Raw genomic sequence first — 26,357 nt, forward strand, 5'->3', positions numbered from 1 at the left:
AGACTTTATCAAAATTAAAAACTTTTGTTCATCAAAGAACTTCATCATGAAAGTAAAAAGACAATCTACATAATGGGAGAAAATATTTGTAATTCACATACCCATTAAGGATTTAATATCCAGCATATATAAAGAAATCCTACAACTCAACAACAAAAAGAGAAACAACCCAATTAAAAAATGAGCCAAAGACTTAAAGAGACATTTCTTCAAAGAAGATATACAAATGCCCAAAAAGCACATGAAAAGTTGTTCAACATAATTAGCCATTAGGGAAATGCAAATTGAAGCAACACTGAGCTACTGTTTCATACCCACCAGAATGGTGAAAATACAGATGTTGGATAGGAGAAATAGGAACACTCATTCATCTTGGTGGGAATGTAAAATGGTGCAACTTTATTGTGGAAAACAGTTTGACAGTTCCTCAAAAAGTTAAGTTTAGAATCACCATATGTCCTACCTGGCAATCCTACTTCTTGGTGCATACCCAAAAGAATTGAAAACCGGGACTTGAACAGGTATTTGCACACCGATGTTTACAGCGGCATTATTCACAATTGTCTAAAGATGGAAGCAATTCAAGTGTCCATCAACCAGTAAATGGATAAACAAAATTTGGTGTATACATAAAATGGAATATTATTTAGCCATAAAAAGGAATGAAGTTCTGATATATGCAACAACATGGGTGAACCTTGAAGACATCAAATTGAGTGAAATAAGCCAGACACAAAAGGACAAATGTTGCGTGATTTCACTCATGAAATCATCAGAACAAGTATATTCTAACTAGAATACAGATTATCAAGGGCTGGGGAGGGGTAGGGTATGGGGAGTTAATGCTTAATGGGTACAGAATTTCTTTGGGGGGTTATGGAAATATTTTGGTAATGGATGGTGGTGATGGTAGCATAACATTGTGAATGTAATTAACACCACTGAATTATATAGTTGAATGTGGCTAAATTTACTAGAATAAAAATTTTTAAAAAACAGGCAACCCTAATGTAAACTATGCACTATAATTAATAGTACAATATAATAATATTCTTTCATCAATTGTAACAAAGTTACCACACTAATACAAAGTGTTATTAATGGAGGGAGGTATATGGAAACTTGGTATTTTCTGCATGATTTTTCTGTAAATCTACAATCTCTCTAATAAAAAAAAATTACCCAAAAAAATTTTAATGTGTAATAAGATTTAAGTACCAAGATGTCCACTGCAGCATTATTTACATAGCATATATAATAAACAATCTAAAAGTCCAAAAATAGGGGAATGGACTATATGATGAAATATTACACAGCCATTGAAAATAATATTCATGAACATTTTGATGACTCATAAAAAGGATTATGAGATAATGTTAAGTGAAATAAACAGGCTACAAAATTTTATATACATTATCATCTTAACTATGTAATAAAACAAAGCATAGAAAAAACTGGAAGGAGGTGGAGGGATTGCAAATGAATTTTTTCCTGCTTCTTCACACCCTTCTATATTTTCCAAAATTTCTTCAATGGATAAGGTATACCATGATAATTAGAAAAATTAAAGCAATACTTTTATGTGTTCTTACCTTATCAGGCAAAGATATGAAGGCTGCAATCTCTATCCCTCTCTGAACTCTTAGGATAAGGCATTTATGGAAGAAAAATCCCTCAGAAAACTTCCTGAATGGCTTTATATAGAGAGCATATAACGGTAAATTACTTCTCTCTGTTGAGGATGTACAAATGCTAGGCATAGATATTAACTTGGCTGACCCCGTAGCATTCTGAAATGTTGATAGATATGAAGATTCTCATCTGTCTCCTTCAGAAATGGAAAGAAAGCTGTTGTCATGAACTCCCTCACCATTTATAGTTGGAGTTCAGTTTGTTTCCCTTTAGAAATAATTATTTATCAGTTTAAATGCATGAAATAAAAACAAAAAGAAAACAAATGACCACAAAATTAAAACCTAGTGAAAGAGAGACAGCAAGCAGGAAAATAATGAGATGACAAGTTTAATCAGGGAATGGATTGGCAAGGCCCATGGAAGTTGACTCAGGTCAGAGGTCTGAGAAAGGAGAGCATTTTTAAAAATTCTGATTGTGGGTACAGAGGGGAGAGAGGTCCTAGCCTGGCGATCAGGGTCTTATGGGAGAACAGTTTGGGCATGATGTGGGGAAGCAGGGGCAGGGGTGCAAATCTGAGACCTATTAGGAAGACCTATTTCCATGAGGACTGTGACTCCTCCTTCTCTCTGTTCCTTTCTCCCTTCTTTCCTGGCACTGGAGAAGAGGGCAGTGAACAAGACAAAAGCTCTTGCAGAGTTTTCATTTACATAGCACATACATGTAGTTTCAAATGGTAATACATGCTAGGAGGGATATAAAACAGAATGATAGGATAGAAAACTATTGGGGTGGGGTGGGGACCAAAGGAGGTGATGGATGAGCTGATAAGCGTAAGAATCAGAGAAAGAATATCCCAGAAGGAGGGAACAAACAGCAAGTATAAAGGCCCAGAGACAGGAATAAGCTAGACTTAGTGTGGCCCGGAAAGTGCAGTAAGTGGCAGCAAGAGCAAAGGAGACCTGGGTGGGGCCTGAGGAGGGAGAAGTGTAGCCAGGACCCAATTGGGGGGCCATGGGAAGCCACTGGAGAGTTTTAAGCAGAGGTGTGACATGACCATGTTTTGAAAAGATCACTCAGGCTGCTATGTGGAAGGTATATTGTAGGAGGCCACAATGGAAGCTGGCAAAGCTGTCAGAAGACAGTCCTGGTGAGAAACGACAGTGACTGAGGATAAGACTAAAAAGAGACCTAGAGGAGAGAGGTATAAGATATGTTTTGAAAGGATTGCTGACAAGATCTGCCTACTAGTAGAGCTGATGTGGATGTTGAGGGAAAGAGAGGAATCACAGAAGAGACATAGGATTTTTTGCTTGAGCAGGTGGGTGCCATTTACTGAGATGGAAACAATTAGGGGGAACAGCTTGAGGTAGGGTTTGGAATGGAGAATCAAATTAAGGGTTCTCCTTGGGGCATGTTAATTTTGAGGTGCCAATTAGACACTCAATTAGAGATTTCAGGTGAACTGTTAGATGGCTCAATCTGGCCTCAGAGGAGAGGTCAGGGCTGAAGATACAAACTTTGGAGTCATCGGCATATAATGTATATTGAAGCCACGAAACTGAATGAAATCACCTTAGGACTGAGCCCTAAGGCACTGCCAACATCTGGAGATTGGAAAGAGAATCTAGTAAAAGTAGGAAGTAAAGTAGGAAGCCAGTAAAGTAGGAAGAAACCAGGAGGGAGTGGCAGCACAGAAGGCCAGGGACGGAAGCGCTTCACGTAGCGGGGAGGGTCTGGCTGTATCAAACACTGCTGCGTATTGGTCAGGATAGACTAGGTTATTCTCCGGTAGTAAATTAGCACTAAATCTCAGTGCCTTCTCATAATGAAATTTATTCCTTATTCGTACTCCATGAGCAGTGTGGGCCAGGGGGATAGGAACTCAGCTCCACAATCACCAGGAACCCAAGCTGACATAGACTCTACATTTGAGTGAGCGAAGAGCGAGCATGGATAATTGCACAGCAGCTCTTACATGCTTTAGCCAGGAAGTAGCACACCACTCAGAGCCCACTGACCAGAACCAGCCACATGGACATTCCTAACTGCAGGAGGGCTGGGAAATGGATGGATGCATGTAGAATATTTGATGGACATGGCTGCCCTCCCACATGCTGAGAGGTAAATAAAATGAAAACAGAAAACTGACCACTGGTTTTGGCAATACTGGGGATCTTGAAAGGACAGTTTCAATGGAGTAGAGGGGATGAAATACCATTGGGCTAGGTTGAGAAGAGAGGGAATAGAGATGGTGCTTGTAGACATCTATTGAGGCATTTGCTATGAAAGGAGACCAGAGACATGGAAAGATAATTAGGAGGTCAATAGAGTGAAGGGAGAATATTTTTAGGAAGGTAATTTTTGCTATCCTGAGTATCTAAATGTCCTGAGGGCCCTACTCTGTCCACCCAATTATATATAGATGATCTTGTTTCCTTTTCCATCAATCAAATCAAGGCCAAAGAATGTGAATATTTGAACCTTCCACTTCCAACCTAAAAATTCAAATATATCTATCTCTAACTATAACCAATTCAGGATGAATTTTAAAATATGTTTTGTGCTAATGGAAATAATCCAAGGAAGAGAGGGAAATTGTTCAGGCAAGAGAGAAAGTATAGTGTAAGAAGGCCAAGTGCAGGGGTTGGCCTTCCTGGAATATGGGTGTTTATGAGATCCTCTGATAGACATGGTGTTGGGAAGACGAGGGAGTCCCTGTCTTGTTGCATTTATTTCCTCAATGAGATGAGGCTGTTTCTGGGACATGGCTAGTTTGGTAAGGAAACAGAGAACACAGAAGCAGTGGGGCAACCCCAACAGTTGAAGCCAATCTCTGTCTCTGCATTGGTAACCCATAATTTGCAGCTGCCTTAAGAAGTCTCCCACTATGTTAAAGCAGTTCTTGCACTCTAAACAGTTCACTATAGGTGGGTTTTAGATGGATCATTATTAATTATGATGATAGTAACAACTCATTTTTACACTTTCATTTTGTATAGTATATTTCATATTCATTCACTCATTCTGTCAGATGCTTTTAAATAAATGATTCATAGCTGCCATATTCTGCTTTTATACCTCTATTTTAAAATATATACACAGAGAACTGCATTAAAGATATATGTACACTTTTAACAAATAATACTTTTAAGAAAAAACTTACGCTAGAGATATTTTATCCTTGCTCATTCATTCAGTCATCAAAGCTTGTTTGGAATGTCTGCTGTGTTCCAGGCACTGAGGTTGGAGCTGGAGCTACAAAGGTACATGAGCAAGTCCCTTGCCTTTTGAAGCTTATAACCTGAAGGGATGGGGTGGGAGGTGGGGGTAAGGAGGTGAGATGGTCATTGAATTAAGTCATCGCAAAAGTATTCCATAATTCTAAAATTAAGAGATGCCCAAAGTGCTACTTCCTCTTATTGATCCTCCTCAAATATGTACAGGGGTAGGGATTATTACTAGCTTCCTTTTATAGACAAAGAACCTGAGACAGAGCAATCTCACAGACAGGCCCTCAGTCGCATAGCTAATAAGTGAAAACAACACTCAAACCCTTGTCATCTGACTCCAAAGCCTGCCTTCTTTCCCCAACCAATGAGCAAGAATAATAGAAAAATAGCTCAATATTACAATCTAATGCAAAGATTTCTCTTCCGTCATTTGAGGGAAGGAAAATTGCCTGACAAACCCATAGAAAACTCAGACCTGAGATAGCCCGGACAGGCAGGGAGCTGATTAAGAGTGTTGTGTCTGGGCCTAGATGTCACTTGGACCCAAATACCACCCCACCCCCCACCTTACCTCACCAGCAGCCAAATCAAATCCCTGAGGTCCTGCCCAGACAATCTCTGTGCCAGGCCCAGCACATGGCGGGCTTCTCCCACATATGAGGTTTTGCATTTTTGTTGCCTGTGCAGGGAATGACATGATACCCTTTCCTCCAGCTGCTTCTCCTCAGTTCCTCTAAACCTAACTCAGGAGGAAGGTTCCTTGAGAAATTCCACTGCAGACTGATCATGCCCCTTTCTTTTGCTCCCTAGAAATCTTCTGCACCATCTGTACCATGTTACTACAGATGTGTTATCTATCAATATTCTCTAGCCTTTTAATGTAAGCTTTGACTTTTCTCTACCCCCAAAGCTGAACTATAGTATGGTCAAGGACAAGTATACTATGGTCAAGGACAATATTTCTTTTATTTATCCCTAACTAAACTTGGAAGAGTGTTATCAATAGAGTAGATACTCAGCTAGTACTAGTTAACAGATGGTCGGCTTCAACTGACTCACTGCCTGAGTGGATAAACAAGTGTTAGTTTGAACAATTAAATGCTTTCCTGAGAAGATGCAGTAAGAATATAGAGAGATCAAAAGAAAATGAAGGCCTCCTGGGTCCTTTTCACCTCTTTTTCACAGCCATTGCTCATTTGGGGTGGGAGAGAATTCTCCCCCACCTTAGAACCTGGGCGCTCGCCATTTTTCTTCTTGGTGGTATCCCCTGTCTCAATGCACACTTCAGTCCAACACAACCATTTTAAGTGTATAAACTGTTTTACTTTGGAGACTTTTCAGAGTGAAAGCTCTGTACAGATTAGGGAAACATAATTACTTAACTGAACCTGACAGAATTTGCTAACTAATAACGTTGTTAATGGCAGGGAGTCAAGGTTTCATTCCAAGTCAGCCAACTCTTCCTTAACCCCATCCCTACTCGGTTCCCAGGTAAAGCAGCTCCTCCCAGCCATCCGGAGCCTTCCCCACTTTCCCATTCACAAAGATCTCCAGCTCATCTGAGCTGCCATATGCATTCATGGTTTGCAGTCCATATCCTCACTCATAACCCTCCAAAATCTTTCTTTTGCTCTTTATCATCTCTGACCTCCTGATCCCATACATATGGTATCAGTGGTTCACCAGTAGCTGTGAGGTCATATCTTCAAATCATTTTCACTCAGAAGGAGGGTTTTTTGAGTTGGATAAGCCTGGATTAAGTTCTGGCTTTGCCATTTACTAACTGTGTGACTTGGGAGCACTTTTAACCTCTTTCATCCTCAATTACCTTACTTGTAGACTGGGCCCAATAATACCTAGTTTACAGAGTTACTATGAGAATTAAACGAGATAACATATATAAAGCCTCTCAATGAGCATTAGCTCCCCACCACCACCAGTTGGAACAGTGCTTGACACTTAAAAGGTGCATGAAATATAATTTCCCCCTCCCTTTCTTTTTGCCCAAAGAATGAACATTAGCATTACCAAACTCCATTTTGCTTCATGCTTATTTCCAAGTCAGGGAAATAGAAATAGATTTAAATTATATTTAAACCCACATGGAAGGGATATTTTTGCTACTAGCCTAGAATGTAATTCTCCTTTTAAATGTATGAAAATAAATTTGAGACTAGTGTGAAATCCATCTCTAATTTAGGCATAAATAGAAAACTTGCCTTATTTCTCAGACAACAGGACATGTCAACAATGCTTTAGCCCCTACCCCTGAGGCCCAGGCTGACTGGAGAACTGAGCTCATCAGAGTTGAAACCAGTCAACAGGATCATGTTAACCATGTCCTCTGGAAATGGTCAAGGACATCTCAGACTTAGGGAATCATGTCTCTTTCAGATGCAGAATTTAAGCCTCTTTCTAAGCTGACAAGGAATGCTACCTGTTGAAATCTCCAATTATGTCTCTCAGCAAACTGTCCTTTTACTCTCAAAGATCAAGGACGTACATGTTCTTCCACCCAAATCCCAAGGGTTGGTCCAAATATTGGGCATGGAATTAGCACGGTTCTTCCAGAGCTGCCACATCTATGGACTAAACTTGATGGAAAAGACTCAGTAGATCCAGTTTAGCCTGGCAGCAGGAGCCACAGCGTGCTGTCTCATTTAATAGAGACGATGATGGCCTCCAGATTTCTGAGTTAACTCCAAAACATAGAAATGCCAACATGACCCAGGCTGCTCTCCAAGCTCCGTGCCTGTCCATGAGTTTCTCTAAGCAGCCCACATGGGAACTTTGGCCTGAATGAGAGCAATCATTAAATAGGAACACCAGAGATTCTGGATTAGGAAAATGAGAATTTTCTGCAGATGATCTTCAGGACCATTTTTAAAAGGTCTTACATTGCTGCTGGAAATAGGGAACTCCCTCAGACAGCTCCCATTCTCTCAGGGGCTCCAGGACTGTTCACTTGGTTGGCACATTGGGCCTCTCAGCCTGCTCAGGCTAATGTCCAGGACACAGTTGCAGCAGAAGGGTGAATCAGACATGGTTACCAGGACAAAAGGAAAACACAGCCTGTCTTGAAACCTGCCCCCTTAATTTCAGACCAGCCCACATGGTCTGCGCTGCTGGGCCTGCGCGGGTTGCTGGTAGGATGCGTGATTTCTGGCATCAGAATTCAGGAACCCATTTGATTTATTTAGTTGTGGTGCCTCTATTGGGTGGGTCTCCTAAAGTTTATGTGGCTTTCCACTTAAGATTTTCCCTTTGCTCCACTCCCTAGAACCCCTGCCAAGCCTGCCATTCTTCAGCCTGATCCAAGCCAGCCCTAAGAACCTACTAATTAAAGGTTCTCCTTTGACATCTTTTATGTGGCAATTTAGGAAACTCTAGGCAAGTCCTAATCTGAGGACTTGAGCCCAGGTGGTAGCATCTGGGTTGAAGCCAGGCCTTTAACCCCAAAGCTTTAGGGCACCAGCCCATTCCAGAAGTTGCCATTCAAAAGTAGGACTTTGTTGGGCAAATGCCCTTGATCACCCCAAAAGATCTGATCTTTGGTCTTCACATCTGCAGTCACTTTGGCTGTGGCTAAGTGGTTTTTTTCTTACCCTCATCCTCAGATTCCATACCCTGCTGTACCCGCCCAGCAATGCCTAAAATTGTAGCTGGGCTGCTCCTGGCCCTTTAAAGTAAACAAAACCATGGCAAAAGGCACTGCTTTCTGTTGTGGCCTCCATTACCTTGGCAGTGGAGGAACACAGACAGAGGGATTCTTGGTATCTACTCACAGACGGTCACTCTCAGTGCTTCAGGCACTCCAGGGCATGACGCGCCTCTCTGGGAGAAATCATAGTATATCAGCTTCGAAGTGATAGAACTAGTTGGCTATTCTTCCCTAGAAGCAATGAAATGATGAAAATAATAGCAGTAACTATTATATTCGTTGGTAATCCTGGGGCCAACTATTAAAGGAAGAGCTTTTATGCCAGGGATGGCAAAAAAGGCAGCCTGTTTGACTAGTAGAGGCTGCCTGAAATGCTGTGCTGAAATCGCCAACACTATAATTAGTTTCCCCAGAATGCTGTGATTGGTTAGCAATGTCTTTCATGGGTGTGAGGGAGGGAGGAAGTGGTAACACAGGGGCTATGTATTTGCCAACCCTGTCTTTCATGCCACTTCCAAACAACTCCTCCTTCCTAAATGACAGAGTTCTCCCCACACTATGGGGAGGAAGGTAAAGACAATATCTCAGGTGGCCTTTATAATCTTTCTAGGAGATGGTGCACTTTTCTTTATAAGATCTTTTAGCACCTTCTGTGCCAGTTTGGATGTATTATGTTCCCCAAAACACCATGTTCTTTAATGCAGTCTTGTGGGGACAGACATATTAGTGTTGATTAGGTTGGAATCCTTTGATTGAGTGTTTCCATGGAGACATGACTCAATCAACTGTGAGCAAAACATTTGATTGGATTATCTCAATCAAATATGGACCCCGCCCATTCAGGGTGGGTCTTGATTTAATCACTGGGATCCTATAAAAAAGCTCACAAACAGAAGGACCTCAGAGCAGCTGAAGGGACATTTTGGAGAGCAGCTCAGAGAGACATTTTGGAGATGGCCGCTGAAAGCAGACTTTTGCTGATACTTAGGGGATGGTAGCCCAGTGTTTGCTCCACAGAAGCTAAGAGAGGAAAAAATGCCCCAAGAGCAACATCTTGAAGAATGCACAGGAGCTTACCAGAAAAGCCGGAACACAACCTGGGATCAGCAGATGCCAACCACATGCCTTCCCAGCTAACAGAGGTTTTCCAGACGTTATTGGCCTTCCTTTGGTGAAGGTATACTTGTTTTGGTGCCTTAATTTAAACATTTTCAGGGCCTTCAGACTGTAAATTTGTAACCAAATAGTAGACCCCTTTATAAAAGCCAATCCATTCTTGGTATTTTATATAACGGCAGCATTAGCAAACCAGAACATCTTCCTATCCCATACATTTATTTAGTCCATCTTCAGTGGATCTTTTGCTCTCTATGCCAGAAGCTGCTGACTTATCCTTCACCCCAGAGCTTCTGGCTGTAGCCATCATCTCCCTTCTATCGCCCCTCAGACATCCTTGTCCCAGAGACCATTCCCAACAGTGCTGAGCCACTGGATCTTACTTCCAATCCTCATCTCACTCATGACCTTTGTGTTCCATGCTACACCTCAATAGATGATCTCTCCTCCAGCTCTTCTCAGCTCTCATCTAAATCTCATTCCTCTCCAGCTCATCAATCCATTCATTTTAGCATCTCCTGATTCTTAAGGGTGGAACTCCTTAATAATTATTTATGTGAGGACAATTTTCTATATTTTGCCTTAGTCAAATTCACTGAGAAATTCCATGTGTATAGAACATTCTATCAGAAACCAAACAAAAAATATATTCTACCTTTCCCATTGCTCTTGCATGCAGCTCAGTGTTTTACATATTGTAGATATTCATCACATTGCTATATCAAAGCCATTCTCTTACCTTCAGCTTCAGAAGCCTCCAGAACCAAGCCATGGATGATGTCACCATTCCCCACCCTCACCTCCACCTTCCTCCTGCCCAGCCCCAAATGTCCACCCCTTCTCTTCTCATACAAACAGTGTGTTCCAAACCTCTCTCCCATTGTTATCCACCTCCTCTCGCTTATCCTCATCCCCTTTTGGTCCTTCACCCCTTCCTTCAGCAGTCAGAGGGAACTGAGGCACCACATGAATCAATGTCTTTCCCAAGGAAAATATATTTTTGGCACTGACTGTGAAGTCATTTTCAGCAGGAATAACATAACTCTCCATCATTTTACTTTTGTCAGATTTGAAGCAATAGCTTAAGCAGCAGTAGGTTGTTTGGGAGCAGCCAGGAAAATAAGTCTTGGCCCACAAGCCCCAGACCAAAGGAAATCAGACAGCAGGCCCAAAGCAGTAGCATAAACTCTCCACTTCCGATGTTTTTCCTTTCCATTTGGTTTCCATGGGACCCTGTGTTGGGTGGCAGGGGGAGGGGGGTCCAAAAATACTGATTTCTATTCTTTAGCAAAATAAGGGACAGAATTTCAGGATGGCAAAAAAGAAATGGGTAAGGGCCAGTGTATAAGAATTTTGCATGCCTAACCTTTTCAGAAACCCAACTCCAGTGCTAATTTTGAGAATACATTATTTACTACCATTTCTACCTCAGTCCTCTTTAATAGGTATCAAAATCCAGAAGCAGTTCAGCCTTTGGGACTTGTCAATATTTTCCATCCAACTCACAACCTGGAATTGTGATGTTGTGTTTTGGGGACTGAGACTGAAAATCTCCTTTCCTTTAGGTTTTAAGCAGTCCTGTGACTCAGCTAGCCAGAAGGCTTCTTTGAGTCATACATATTTTCTGAGATTCAATGCTGGTACCCACACTTGAAATTAGCTAAAAGGACAACTAAGACTTAGAAATGAGCATGGCAAGTAAGAATTCCTGAGGTCTTGAGCTTTAAGAATAGCTGAGTCTCACAGACTAAACAAAGTTGGGAAGAAGGCAAATTTTATGTCTTATACCATCATGCCTTCCCTTTCAATCTTAACTCCCCCACTGATTTTGGTTCCAGCCTAAGATATAGAACTTGTTAGCTAGTTGTCAACACATTCCGGAATTTTTCTTTGCTAGCCCTAAAATAGTGACGCCATCAACACTATTTGCATTTTTCTAAAATATTCTTGGCATTAGAATTCATTTCTAGTGGTAGGCTGCTAAGCATGGGCACATACTCTGGCAAAAAGATGATGATGAATTTCTAAAATCACACCACAAAGCAGAGTAGCATAGAGGTGGAGGGAAGAAGGGAGATCAATGGACACATGCTCCACTTCCCACAAAGTGTCACAATATGCTTCACCAAAGGAAAAACACTAAGCATCTGAAACATTCATTCATTCATTTGAGGGACATTTGATTGAGTCCCTCCTTTGTACAAGGTGCTAGAAATATTGCAGTGACTAAAACTGACAAATATCCCTGCCCTGTGGAGCTTACAAATTCTAGAAATAATATTAGAACATATTAACACATGAAACAAACTGTGCAAATAACAAAATTTGTGGTTCTGATTTTTCTGTGATACTGTAAAGTGTCAAAGTTTTTGACAAGTTGGGAACTAGGACTAATACCAGTACAATTTCATGAGTAAATCTACTTCTACCAGGTCATTTCAAATCTCGCCACCTGGTCTCCTCCATCAGGCTTACTTTCCCTGGAAAAACTGACTTAAGAGCATATTACTTCCTGTAAAATGTGGACATTTCCACCCCCATGTAGCTATTTCTTTAACTGAGCCTCAATTTCCTCATCTAGAAAATGATATTGTTAACAGGGATCATGGAAAAGTTTAATTGAAGTAGCATGTGGGTGCTCACTTGGTATAGTGCTTAGCATATAGCAGGTAAGAAATTCATATTTTGGTCACCCAAAGGTCATTTCTATCGGTTAACACAACCACCCTTATTAACTAAGTTGCCCTTTTAATCCACACTCTGCCTTTGCCCCTTCTCCCAGGATCTCCTTCCTCTTCTGAAAAGTGCTGCTTCATCCTTCAGAATCCTTCCAGAGGGAAGGATTGTCCCTTTCCCTGACGGGGTTGATCCTCCCTCCTTCCTCTCTCTGTCCTCCCTGCCTTCCTCCCCTGTGTTCCTCGGTGCTAGACCTGTGCCTCCCTTACAGCAAACAGCAACTTCTGTTGTAATTGTTTGTTCATTTTTCTTTATCCCTTTCTAGACTTTGAACTCTTTAAGGACAAAGATGAAAACTTTAATCTTCATGTTTGTTTTTATATCTGACACATGCCTAGCATAATCCCTAAAGGAAACAAATACTTGTTGAGGAAATAAACAGATAACCATTTCATTAGCAAGGTGAGCTTTCAGTCACTCTTTTTGCTCCAATTGCTCTTTATCTTTCTAATACATACAATTGTGTGCTTGGGAACAAGAGCTTGCCATTCGAGAAAGAACCTGTTTTCTAAATTCTCAGCGGGATAAATAAATGGTGACTTCTCTTCAGTAAATAGAAAGTTGCTCATTAACTTCGTGAGTGGCCCCAAATTGGGGGTTGGAGCTGGTATATCAGTACAGTCCAAAAGAAGCTGGACACAGGCTCTGAACAAGAAAAATGGGGATGGACAAGAGTAAGACTGAGTTGGGAACTGGGGTCACACACTCTAGCTGCCTGTAGAGTCCTTTCCACAGACAGGAGCCTCAGCCCACTTCTGAGCTGTGGGCCCTCAGCCCCCCTCTACATGATAATCCATGTAGTCTCCGTAGGCATCGGGATCTGGCTGTGCCTCTTTGGGTATCATCAGCCAACTGCCAGGATTCTAGCTGTAATACCGATGTTCACTCACCTGAGGTCACCACAGTCAAAGAACTCCAATTCCAGAATACTTTCTGCATTGTAGCAGGAGGAGAACAATATCATGTTCTTAATGATAAACCCAAGGTACTCCAGGGCCCATAAGTGCCTTCTAACTGGCCAAAAATATTAACTACTTCCAGTGTAACTTTCTCATTATGTGCACTTTATTAAATTTTAAGTCCTTAAAAATTGGTGCTTCATGTATAATATGTCATGGCAGTAGCCCCAGATTTCTTAGCATGACCTTCAAGACTCTCCACAAAATAATCCCAAATTACCTTCCTTGACTTATCTCCTCTGGGTGCCCCCACATCCTCTCTGCTCCCTCTTCCCCGGCCCCTCCACACCTCAGGGAAGACCCAATGGAGTTTTCAGTTTTCTGATCGTAAGTTCCTCCAGGACCTACTACTGTAGAAACAGTGCCATGCCCCCTGAGAAACCTCACTATGGTCCTTTTGACCTAGCTGTAAATTTCCTTGGAAAAACTGACTTAAGAGCATATTACTTCCCCTAAAATTTGGACATTTCCACCCCCATGTAGCTATTTCTTTGTAGAATTCTACAAAGAAAGCAGAGCCAGGAGAGAAAAGTCTGTGAACACTTCTCCGCTGCAGCATTTTGAGCAATCCTCCCCTACCCCATTCCTGCCACTACTGGTTGGTAGAAGCCTTCTCATCACTTCCTCTGTGGAAGACAATTTGGGGATCCCACAGGCTGGCTCTGATGTGGTCTCCGCAGAGCTTCTCTCTTCCCCAACTCTGTTTCAGAGAGACTCATTCCCTCTACCTGTTATTTTATGAAGAATAAAAGGCCTACATTGTTATCATTGAGCCCAGGAGGCAGGGGAGAGGCATGGAATGAATCCCTGGACTCCTGGTGGGCTCTGCTGAATGAAAAGCTCCCCCTTGTTTAATGTCTCTCATTCATCTCATGCATCAGCGCTCATCTTTCTGAGTCTCACACAAACCCATTCCCAGTACCACCACCACCCCCACCTCCCCCAAATCTGGAGTGTGCAGGGCAGATGTGGAGTCAGAAGTGAGCCATGCAAGTTTGCTCCTGATTGGAAAAGGGTGGGGTGTCTTTGTATGCCTCACTATTCAGATATTCTTCACAGTGCTATTTTTATCAACAGTAATCATTAAATTGGTGTCAGATGAGTTGGTCCAGTTCCTCACCCTGAGGCTGGGTGATGGGACTCAGCAGGTTTTTCCCAGGCAGGAGGAGATGTGGTGTGTGGCCCATATGGATCCATCTCCAGAACCCTCGCCGCAGAGCAGACCTCTCGAGCACTGGCCCATGCTCCTATGGACCATCATCACCCAACCTAATGCATGGAACACATATACTGAGCACATGCTAAATGCAAGGCATTGTAAACAAGACACTAGCAATTCACAAAAAATACTATCTGGACTCTCTAAGAAACTTGCATTTCAACAGAGGGGATTGTCATATGAACTCACAGTGTCTGGTGGATAGAGTATATTACAGATGTATTTATAATGAATGTAGTCAAGGGCAGTTTTGTTCTGCTTAGGCATTGGGGAAAGCTTCATGGAGGTGGTAACATTCAGCCAGGACTTCAAAGGTAAGTAGAGTTAACTGGATGAAAACAGGGGAAAGGCCTTCCAGACAAAAGGAACGGCGGCATAAAAAAAAATGACTCTATGGATTCATCCAAAAGCCAACTGAAGTTAGTTCTCACCAAGGGGAACCTGCCCACACCTGCACTGGCCTTTGCCCTGGGGGGTTGCGAGGAATGCCACCTGGTTACTCAGAGGACCCTGGCCAGAGAGCTGCTTATAGGCACACTGGACTCTGGGTTTCAGAATTTGAACCCTGAGCAGGGCCTGCAGTGTCAGCGGTGACTAGGATGCTGAAATTAGACGTAAATTGCTCGCGGGTCTTGAGCTTAAGAACCTAACTCCTGAATAAGAAGCAAGGCCCCTCACTAGCCCTAGGAAAAAGAGAGAAATCATTCTATGGAGAGTAAGAACAGAATTTTTTAGACTCCAAATCTTTCATTCCTGATTATACTTTTGTCTCAGTACCTAAAAATGTAGGGTAAAACTTAACAGAAAACCAAGATGGGGCATAACAGAAAAACTGGGAGCAATGTGGCACTGAACAATGGCAGGGAGTGCATTTTCAGATGTTCCCAGCAGTCCAGGGCTTCGTGCTCTGGTTTTCATTTCCTCTGCGCAGACATTCAAAACCCCACCTCCCACAAGTCACACGGACTGTGTAGGCGCAGCCCTGCAGGATGCAGCAATGGCTCTGGAAGGGGCTCCTTGGCAGGCCGGCCAGCTGGAAGAGCCTGGGGCCACCTGTCTGGTCAGGAGCCTCTCTGCAGGGGGCCTCTCGGAGCCAGGGCTGGCTTTGTGGTCTGACTAAAGTGACAATGAAATTAATGGAATCCCGATGCTGTGACTGAGGCCATTTCGCTCTGTCTCCAAACAGGAATAAGAGAGGAAATGTCATTAGGACGCCAGGAGGCTTTTGAAATCTTCAAGAGGGACCATGCTGACAGTGTTACCATCGAAGACAACAAACAGATTCTGAAACAGAGGTAAGGATGACTCAGAGAGCAGCTTGTCCTCCCCAGCTTAGCCGGGCCAGCAGAGAGGAAAGTTGCCCCTCTATCCTTCCTAATCTGCCCAACCTAACTTTTAAAAGAAAGGCATCACATTTAGACAATTTCACATTTAATTATGTCCAGCCTGGTATGATTCTCTTTCATACGTTGTAAGCCTTGTCATCCTAGTACTATGGGTTCAGCAACTTTAGGGCAGGGTCCAACACTGACAGCATTAACTTTATATAAAATTCTTATATTCATCAGCCTGTGACACTCCTCATATATTATTGTCCAAAGGCAAGGAAAAATCTATGGGCCGAATTATATTCCTAGAACTCCAGGCCCTCCAGCTGTTCTGAAGGACAGTCGTGTACTTCTTAGTCACAGGGAATACATGCACATCCTGTGACCCTAAGGCCTTTGTATTCTCCAGGTCAGAGTCAGAGCAGTCAGGATCATATGCTGATTTGTTGTCAAGCAAGGCTGTGTTTGGGACCCCTTTAAAAAAAAAAAACTTGGAAGTATATAATTTGTTCCAGCCAATCCATTAACTAGATAACTATCCTCAAACTGTAGCAAACAGAAAGATTACCAGATGTATGGGTCTAGAGCTCAGGAGAGTTCTAGACTATGAGCTCTCATATGTCACATGTGACTCTAGATCTTAGCACATAGTAAATTTCAAAAACTATTTATTGAATTAAAGTGAGAACCAGGGTTGAGAGGCATACTCTCAATAAATGGCTAATCAAGGAAGCCAAAGAAGTGGTCAGGCTCTCTCAGGGAATCTCGTGGAAGTGCAGTGGCCTAGAGGGTAAAACCATAGGGGAAAATAACTTTAGAGGAAAGGTGGCCATGATGGAGACTTAGCAGGAACAGTGATAGAAAAAGGGGGAGAAAGTAATATTCTAAATCCAAGAGAAGAGACATCTCCAGAAAGAGGCGTGGGGTCAGTGGTGCCAGATGCTACAAGGAGATGGGCCAGAAGCATCTGGAAAGTGCGTGTAGACTTAGCAACTAAAAGGCCATTGGGCAGAGTGGTGGGACTGAAGGAGGAAGCTAGAAGGAATGGAGGAAGCAGAGAAAGAGTGTGGACAACATGTTCAAAAGTTCATGATAGATGAAAAACATTAAAAATAATAATAATAAGAGGAGGTAGCTTGAGGAGGAGAGAAGTCTGTTTCCACCTGGAAGATATTGTAGGCCATGGAAGCAAGTCAGTGGCCAAGGAGAGAGAAAGAAACAAGGGGAAAGGTTGGCACAGCAAGGTCTCAGGGAGATGGGTAGGTAAAGAGTCAAAGCTCAAACAAAGGTTAGCCCCGGGAGGGAGCAGGAATAGGAAAAAGAATCAATTGGGGCTGACACTGACAAGTTTAGAAGTGGAGGGAGGAAATTAAAAATGACCACATAGATTTTCTCTGTGAAAAAGAGTTTGAGGTAGAATATGAGCCTTGAAGATGATGATGAAGATTTAATACAGCTGCCCTGGGAACGGAAAGAAGGTAGACTATCAACTAATGGCTTTTACACTTTGGAGGTGGGAGAGTTAAGATCATAGACCATATTAGGAATCCAATGGAGGGGAAGGCGTGTAGCCAGGAACAGCCATGATGGAGAGCAATCTAGCTCTTCTTAGACAAAAGAAGTATAACTTTCCCCTGTGACCCAGGAATTCCACCTCTGGGTATATCCCCCAAGAAGTTCTCACACAGATTCATAGGGGGCATATATGAGGATGTTCACAGCAGCACTGTTTGTGGCCAGGAAGAGTTGGAAACATTCTGGGTGTCCATCACGGGGAAAGAAGATAGGTAAAATACCGGGGATGCTATCCACGGAGCGGATGTTGCAGGTGGAGCAATGGATTAGATGTGCACACACCCAAAGAATGGGCTTTAAAAACATTGAACTGAGTAAGAAAAGCAAGGAACACATAATTTATGTAAATTATAAAAACAAAACAAACTTTTAGGAACACATCCAAAGAAAAGTATATGCTTTAACACATCGGTATGGTTACCTGTGTGGGGGAGTGGAATAAGAGCAGGATATGAGAGTAAAAAGGAATGAGTGAATGAACAGATGAATAAAATAAGGGAGTGGGAGAAAATAAAATGAATTTAGTGAAAGCTGAGAACTTTCTCCCTAGAAAAATGGACATATTCACATTAGCAAAAATTTTACATAGAAATCCAGGGATCTCACAAACTTCCTAATACTTAACCATGTTTTAAGTCATGTATTTTTAATAGAGTTAGTTGGACTCACTGGAGTTGGACTGTCTGAAGATGAGCATGTCAAGCTAGAAGACAGTTGTCTCACCTAATTAAGGCTTGCAAAGAACCATATCTGAGGTCAAATTATCTTAAATCAATAGTTCATAACCCTGGCTTCATATTAAAATTTTTGAAACTACCAAAGCCCAGGTCCTACTCCCCAGATATTCTAATTTAATTAATCTGAAGCAGGGTCCAAGCATCCATTCTTTTTTTTTTTTTTTTTTTTTTTAACTGATTCTAACATGCAACCATGGTTGAAACCCCTGGCTAATATCTACACACCTTCAGATCCAGAACCTCTGGAGTAGGGCCCCCAAAAATCTATAGGTTAAAGAAACTACCAGTTGATTCTTTTGCTCACTCAAGTTTAAGAATCACTGCATTAGGGAGAACATAAAACTTCATCTTTCTTATTCTAGAATTGGCAAGATTCCTGGTTCTTGTTTGTACCCTGTTCCAGCAGGGTGTAGGGTGAGGGGTGGGTGGGAATGAGGACACTGTGGTCTTTCCAAGCCTTCTAATATAGAGCTCACTTAACTCTAGTACAGTAGAGTTCTGACAACCCATGTGACAAATGTTCTTTGGGGTTTAAATATATCTATATAGTGCTGGATGGGTTGGCAATACTGGTGATCCCATCTTCCTGGTGGCTATCGTGAAAGAGAATTAATGGAACTCCCACAAAGCTCTCCTTTGAAAAGAGGTTTTCTCAGCAGTAAATAAGTCTTTTTTAATCAAATAAAAAGTCAGGAGACCAGCCCACATTTTAGTGAAAGTTCTACATCTGTTTAATGTTACTGTAATACCAGTCAATAAAGGAATATTTGAGACTGGTGGATGTAACCTAGAACTTACCTTTCTCAGGATTGGAGCTTTTGTTTGCTTTCATGGAGATTATTCAATTATTAAATGTTACATGCTCATAACTGCTTAAGACAGGAGACTAAAAGAAAATGTTTTTGTATGAAAGCAAATAACTCTGCAAACCAGTGCTCCAATAGCAAACATCAAAATGAAAGCCCCACAAAATTCAACTACAAAAGAATTGTAAAAAGGGACTTGAACAGATATGTGTACCTAAATGTTCACAGAAGCATTATTCACACTAGCCAAAAGTGGAAACAACCCAGTGTCCTTCAACAGGTGAATGGATCAAATATGGTATATGCAATGGGATACTGTTCGGTTGTTAAAAGGAACAAAATTCTAATACATTCTGCGGCATGAATGATCCTTGAAGGCATCATGTTAAATAAATAAGCCAGACACGAAAGGACAAATATTGTATGAGTTCACGTATATGAAAAACCTAGAATATGCAAATTTACAGAGACAGAAAGTAGGTTACAGGTTACAGGTGTTTCAGTTCGCTAAAGCTGCTGAATTACAATATACCAGAAATGAATTGGCTTTTACAATGGGGATTTATTAGATTACAAATTTACAGTTCTAAGGTCATAAAAATGTCCCTGTTAAGACATCAATGGAATGATACTGTCTCTGAAGAAAGACCGCTGGCATCCGAGGTTCCTCTGTCAGATAACAAGGCACATGGCCGGTGTCTGCTGGTCCTTTTCTCCTGGGTTTCACTGCTTTCAGCTCCTGGCTTCAGTGGCTCTCTCAGCTTCTGCGGGGCCTTTCCTCTAAGCTTCTCTGGGTGTTTCTCTCTGAGCTCTTTCAGCTTTTTTCTCTTTTATCCTCATAAACAGGACTCCAGTAAAGGATTAAGACTCATCTTGAATCAAGTGGGCCACATCTCAATTGAAACAACCTAATCAAAAAGTCCTACCCACAATAGGTCTGCATCCACAGGAATAGATTAAAAGAACATGGCCTTTTCTGGGGTACAAAACAGCTCCAAACCAGCAAACCAGGGGTGTGGGGAGGGACCAGGGAAGACAGGCCAAAGATGAGGGAAGAATGGAGTATTAATACTTACAGGGAAGAGCATTTCTGTTTGGTGAAACGATTTTGGTAATGGACAGTGGTGATGGTGGCACAGCATTGTGAATATAACTAATACCACTGAATTATATACTTGAAAGTGACTTAAATGGGAAATTTTATGTTGTATATACATTGCTACCCATGAAAATTTTTTTAAAAATTTAAATAAATAAATAAATAAATAAAAGGAGGTCCCACAGATGCTCATAGGGGTAACTTCTGTGTGGCCCTTATTTTAGGAAATGTTCTTCCAGTAACCCTGATCCCCTCCACACATATGCACACATTCCCTCTCGTGACCAGGATCACCCATGTGGGCCACCTGTGGGAGAGTTGGCTGGTTCTGGGAATACGGACACGGGCCAGAGGGTTTCTACTCAGGGTGGCATTAAATTACTGTTTCCCAACTCGATTTAAATCTCATCTTTCTTATAGCCCTCAGCAGCCAGAACCCACTAGCCTGGCCTCCCATTTTATTCCCTTCTTCTCACATCATGTAATTCTGCCATCTGATGGTTCTTGTGTTGTGACGTTATGGTAGCAAACTGCCAGGAAAGAGGGGCTTGGCCCTGACTGCCCCCATGTTTCAGCCCTGGGCACATTCAGTATCTCTGAACTGGATAGCCGCTGGATTCTCAGCCCAAATATAGGAGTACTGGTGATGCAGGGAGCCCTTCTTCTTCCCTTAGATCCCCAGAGCACAAGAATTGATTTAGAGTTGCAGGCAGGAGGGAAATCGATGGCTCCTACTTTCCATGTAACTTAATAGAGGGGGTTTTCTTTCCCCTTCTATCCACAGCCTTTGCTGCCCGCACAGAGTCTCTAGCATCTCTGAGCCTGGCCCCCAGTGGGGGGGAGGTTGTGCGGCCTGTCTGTGACAACCAAAACAAGATGTTAGCACATTTTTGGGATGTTTGCCCTTCACTGAACTTGAGCATCTGAGCCAATTCCTAAGCAGGATTTTTTAGTAGAGGACAATTGCAATCCACAATCACTACATTTTTCGGGCATGACTCATCCTTGAGTCATCCATTATATATCCATGGTATATAATGCTATGAAAAAAGGCTGGAAACCCCCTGCTTGAAAAATGCACTGCCCAGGCACTGCATGGCTGACTTTCTTTTGTGGCAGATCTTTCATACAAGTTGAGTCCCTTAGTTAGAGTACCATTAAATAACAAAAGAAGAAATGAACTGTGATTGGCAACAAAGGCATTGAGAATGTGAAGTAAAACAAGAAAAGTGCCCCTTCACTCAGTTGGATCCTTCAGACATAGAATAGAACAGCAATCTAAATCCAACAGGAAAACCAGACTGGGTGGAGAGAAAGCTCATGGCACCATATGGAAATAATGTCCATGACAAATAGGAGTTCCCTGGTTCCTATCAGATGTCAATTTTGACCTTTATTATTTTCTATTTGTTTTTGTATTTACACCTTGTCTCCTGAACTAAAATTTTAAACTTTGAGACAGAGATAAGATTAAAATTGTCTCAGCCTGCAAACAGGTTTTAAAACAGTGCTGGCCAATTTTTTTGCTAAAGAATAACAATTTGAAATTGACTTTTGAAAAATCTTAACAGACAAGAAAACTGCTTGAGAGTATTTGTAGCTTCTCAGAAGAAGGAGAATGTAGACAGCTGGCATCTTGAGAGAGGAACTGCCACGCAGGAAATAAATGAGGATGACCACCATGATGGGGAGAAGGGATGAAATATAAAAGGAATATTGATATTTCTCTTTATTGATATTGATATTTTATTTCATATGAACTTTAAACACTTTTACAGTATTAGTTCAGTTCAATATGGGCAAATGTACCAGCTATTTAAAGAAATATTTGTTTTATATATCTGCACACCTAAAAATGAATCTTGACATTGAATCTTTTTTCTGTTTTTTTTTTTTTTTTCCTTTCTTAAAGAAGTTTAGGTTTGCTGAACAATCATGCATAAAATACAGGATTCTCACATACCACCCTATTATTAACACCCTGCATTGGTGTGATATATTGGCTAAATTGGTGAAAGCACATTTTTATAATTGTACTATTAACTAGAGTCTATGGTTTAACTTAGAGTTCACTGTTTGTGTTGTGCAGTTCCATGGATTTTTCAAAAATTTCTACTCTAGTACCATATATAAAACCTAACATTTCCCCTTTTAGCCATATTCAGATACATATTTCGGTGTTGTGAATTAAATTCAGAATGTTGTGGTACCATCATCACTATCCATTACTAAAACACCTTTATCACCCCAAATAGAAACTCTGTACATTTTAAGCCTTAGCTCCCTGTTCTCTACCCTCACCTCATCCCCTGGTAAACTATATTCTAGATTCTGACTCTATGAGTTTGCTTATTCTAATTATTTCATCTCAGTGAGATCATGTACTATTTGTCCTCTTGTGTCTGGCTTATTTCATTTAGTATAATGTCACAAGGTTCATCCATGGTGTCACATGTAGCAGGACTTCATTCCTTTTCATAGCTGAATGATATTCCTTTGTGTGTATGTATCACATTTTGTTTATCCATTCGTCAGTTGATGGACATTTGAGTTTATTCCATCTTTTGGCAAAATAAAAGGCTGCTATGAACATCAGTGTGCAAATATCTGTTCAAGTCCCTGTTTCAATTCTACAAATTGAAATTGTACAACCTACAAGTGGGGTTGTTGAGTCATATAGCAATTCTATACTTAACTTTCTGAGGAACTGCTAAACTGTCCTCTACAGTAGCTGCAACATTTTACCTCCCCACCAGCAAGAGTAAGTGTTCCTATTTCTCTACATCCTGTCCAACACTTGTAATTTTCCATTTTTTTTTTTAATAGTAGCCGTCTAGTGGGTGTGAAATGGTATTTCATTGTGGTTTTGATTTGCATTTCCCTAATGGCTAATGATGTTGAGCATCTTTGCATGTGCTTTTTGGCCTTTTGTATATCTTCTTTGCAGAAATGTCTATCCAAGTCTTCTCTCCATTTTTTAATTGGGTTGTTGGTCTTGTTAAGTTGAAGGATTTCTTTATATATTCAGGATATTAAACCCTTTTTGGACATGTGGTTTCCAAATATTTTCTCCCATTATGTAATGTCATCATTTTACTTTAATGATAAAGTCCTTTGATGCACAAAATATTTTAATTTTGATAAGGTCTCATTTATTTTTTTCTTTTGTTGCTTGTGCTCTGGGTATAAAGTTTTTAAGAAACCGTTGCCTAACATAAGGTTCTGAAGATGCTTCCCTACATTTTTTCTAGGAGTTTTATAGTTCTGGTGCTTACATTTAGGTCTTTGGTCCATTTTGCATTGATTTTTGTACAAGTTGTGAATAAGGGTCCACCTTCATTCTTTTGCAAACAGAGATCCAGTTTTCCCAGCACCATTTGTTGAAGGGACTCTTCTTTCCCCATTGAGTGGTCTTTGCCCTCTAGACAGAAATCAGTTGGCCATAATGTGAGAGTTGATTTCTGAGTTCTCAGTTCAATTTCATTGGTCTATATGTCTGTCCTTGTGCCAGTACCATGCTGTTTTGATTACTATGGCTTTCCAATAAGTTCTAAGATGAGGAGATATTATTTTTTAAGTTATGGAAACAAAAAGAGGATCTTCATCACAATCAAATGGAGGCAGCCAAGGTACAGGCCCAGTCTTCTGTCTTCCTCTCTAATGAGTGAGTATTGGATGCTCACTCTATGAAAAATCAAAATAAAACAAGAGGACTAGGAAAGATGTGATAGGAGCCCCTTACCCTCCAAGGACTTATTTACCCACTGGCCTAAAGAAGCCCTCCCAGTTGACATGATAGGGAATGCAAGTGCAGAGGCTCCCTGGGGACTGAGCGGCTTGTGAGCACCAGCTCTTCTCCTTGGCCTGCAGATTAAAAGCAGGCTCACCTTAGCAGGGGAACTCACTGCCCTCCCCACTGGTGGGACCCGACTCCCAGGGGTGTAAATCTCCCTGGCAATGCAGGATATGACTCCCAGGGATGAATCTGGATCTGGCATCATGGGATTGAGAATATCTTCTTGACCAAAAGGGGATGCAAAATGAAATGAAATAAAGTTTCAGTGGCTGAGAGATTTCAAATGGAGTCAAGAAGTCACTCTGGTGGACATTCTTATGCACTATATAGATAACACTTTTTAGGTTTTAATATATTAGTATAGCTAGAAGTAAATACCTGAAACTATCAAACTCCAACCCAGTAGTCTGGACTCCTGAAGATGATTGTATAACAATGTAGCTTACAAGGGGTGACAGTGTGATTGTGAAAGCCTTGTGGATCACACTCCCTTATCCAATGTATGGATGGATGAGTAGAAAAATGGGGACAAAAATTAAATGAAAAATAGGGTGGGATGGGGGGGATGATTTGGGTGTTCATTTTTACTTTTATTTTTTATTCTTATTCTGATTCTTCTGATGTAATGAAGATGTTCAGAAATGAATTGGGATGATGAATACATAACTATATAATGGTACTGTGAACAGTTGATTGTATACCATGGATGATTGTATGGTATGTGAATATATTTCAATAAAACTGAATTTAATTTGAAAAAAAATGTGAGCATCAACCTGAGCAGTAAAAGTAATGAATAAAAAAAAAAAAAAAAAAAAAAAAAAGCAGTCAGGCTCATGGTTCCTAGCAAATTGTCTGGGTTCTAATGGCCCTGAGGCAGAGTCAGACATTTCCTCAGCTGCTCCCCCAGTGATAACTAAGGTCTCTGCCTGCCACACACCAAGGGGAGGACAAGATTCTCCCAGAAGCTGGTCTCTGAAGTTACATGAGATTCTACCTCTATCCTTTTCATTCTTGCTGAAGATGAAAAACTTGGCAACTGTCTTGGGTATTCTTGACCATTGATTGCAGGGATTTAATGGGAGGATGATACTCATCCATTATTTTTTGCTGTTACTGCTTCCAACATGCAGTCCTACCTCAGTTCGTTGCATCCCCACGGGGTTCCTACACTGCTAGGCAGTGGTCATAATTCTCACACACAAAGCACATTGACATGTATTTAATTTCCACATTCACCCAACCCAAAAGGTATCTCATCCTAATCTTAGAAATGAGGAATCTGAGATCTTGCTGCCAACAGGCAGAGCAGGAGTTTGAATCCAGGTCTTCTGACTCCCAGTCCAGTGCTCTTCCCATTGCACACATTTGCTTACTTGCCTGTCTCCCTCTAGTCTACAAATATTTATGAAATGCTAACCCCTATTCTAAGTCCCAGGGATATAAGATTGAGTTGAACAGACATGGTGACCCGGTCCTTGTGGAGCTCACAATATTGAAAGGGAAACAAACAAGTAAATAAGCAGTTACAATATAGTGTGGAAATGTACCTGTAGTGACAGAAGTACCGGGTGCTGTGGAGACACATGGGGGTGACACCCATTGCAGACTCGCAGGTCATGGAAAGTCAACCAGAGGAAGAGACATCTCAACTGAAGTTGAGGGGTTGGGTAGAAATCAGCCAGATGAAGAAAGAAGCTCCAAGTAAAGGGAACAAGTGAGAGAGAGAGTTCTGTGAGACTTGATGGAACTGAAAGTGATTCAGGCCATCCTGGAAGAAGTAGGGGGTGGGGGAGGATGTGAGACATGAAGGTGGAGCCTGAACATGAATGGTGTAGTCAGTCATGTTAAGGACTGTGGACTTGGCCCCGAGGTCACTGTGGCCCTGAAGAGTTTTAAGCAAGGGGGTAACATGATCAGATTTACCTTTAAGAAGGATCGCTCAAGCTAAAATGAGAGAAATAGCCTGAAGGAAGGTAACGTGAATGCAGGGAGACAAGGTAAGCAGCCATTGAAGTAATCTGGGAAAGAAGGGATAGTGCACTGCTCCCAGGTAGCTAGAATAGGAATGAAGCTAAGTGGAATAATATGATGGGTATTGAAGATGTAGCATGGATGAGACTCCAGGATTGAGCCAAGGGGTTAACTGAGAGAGGGGTGAAGGATGAAGTTCCATTTACTGGCATAAGTATGTGGCTGAGTGACAGTGCCATGCAATGAGAAGAGCAAACACAGGAGGAAGAGAGGGTGGTTTGCAGGGGAAGTGATGGGTTCCACTTTGGATACAATGTATTTTAATTCCTGCAGGGCATCCAATAGGCAGTTGGATATGTGGGTCAGGGATTAAGTTGGAGCTGAGATGGAGACTTGGGAAGTGTCAGTGGAGATAGCAAATGAAGACACTGGCATGAATGGATGCCTAGGGAGAGTAGGTCACTTGAAGAGAAGGCCTTGGATAAT

At 41.5% G+C, this 26,357-nt stretch overlaps 1 protein-coding gene across 7 annotated transcripts in view; it reads left to right on the top strand.

The window, feature by feature from the left end:
* KIF6 (kinesin family member 6) overlaps nt 1-26,357 on the top strand; it is a 448,516-nt gene that overhangs the window by 300,880 nt on the left and 121,279 nt on the right. For all 7 annotated transcript variants that reach the window (XM_037842874.1, XM_037842876.1, XM_037842877.1 and 4 more), the window contains one exon: nt 15,743-15,851. In XM_037842874.1, coding sequence (XP_037698802.1) covers nt 15,743-15,851 — 109 coding nt within the window. The remainder of the gene's footprint in view (nt 1-15,742; nt 15,852-26,357) is intronic.

The sequence above is a fragment of the Choloepus didactylus genome, chromosome 7 (genome assembly GCF_015220235.1).
Source record: "Choloepus didactylus isolate mChoDid1 chromosome 7, mChoDid1.pri, whole genome shotgun sequence".
Classification (NCBI taxonomy): domain Eukaryota; kingdom Metazoa; phylum Chordata; class Mammalia; order Pilosa; family Megalonychidae; genus Choloepus; species Choloepus didactylus.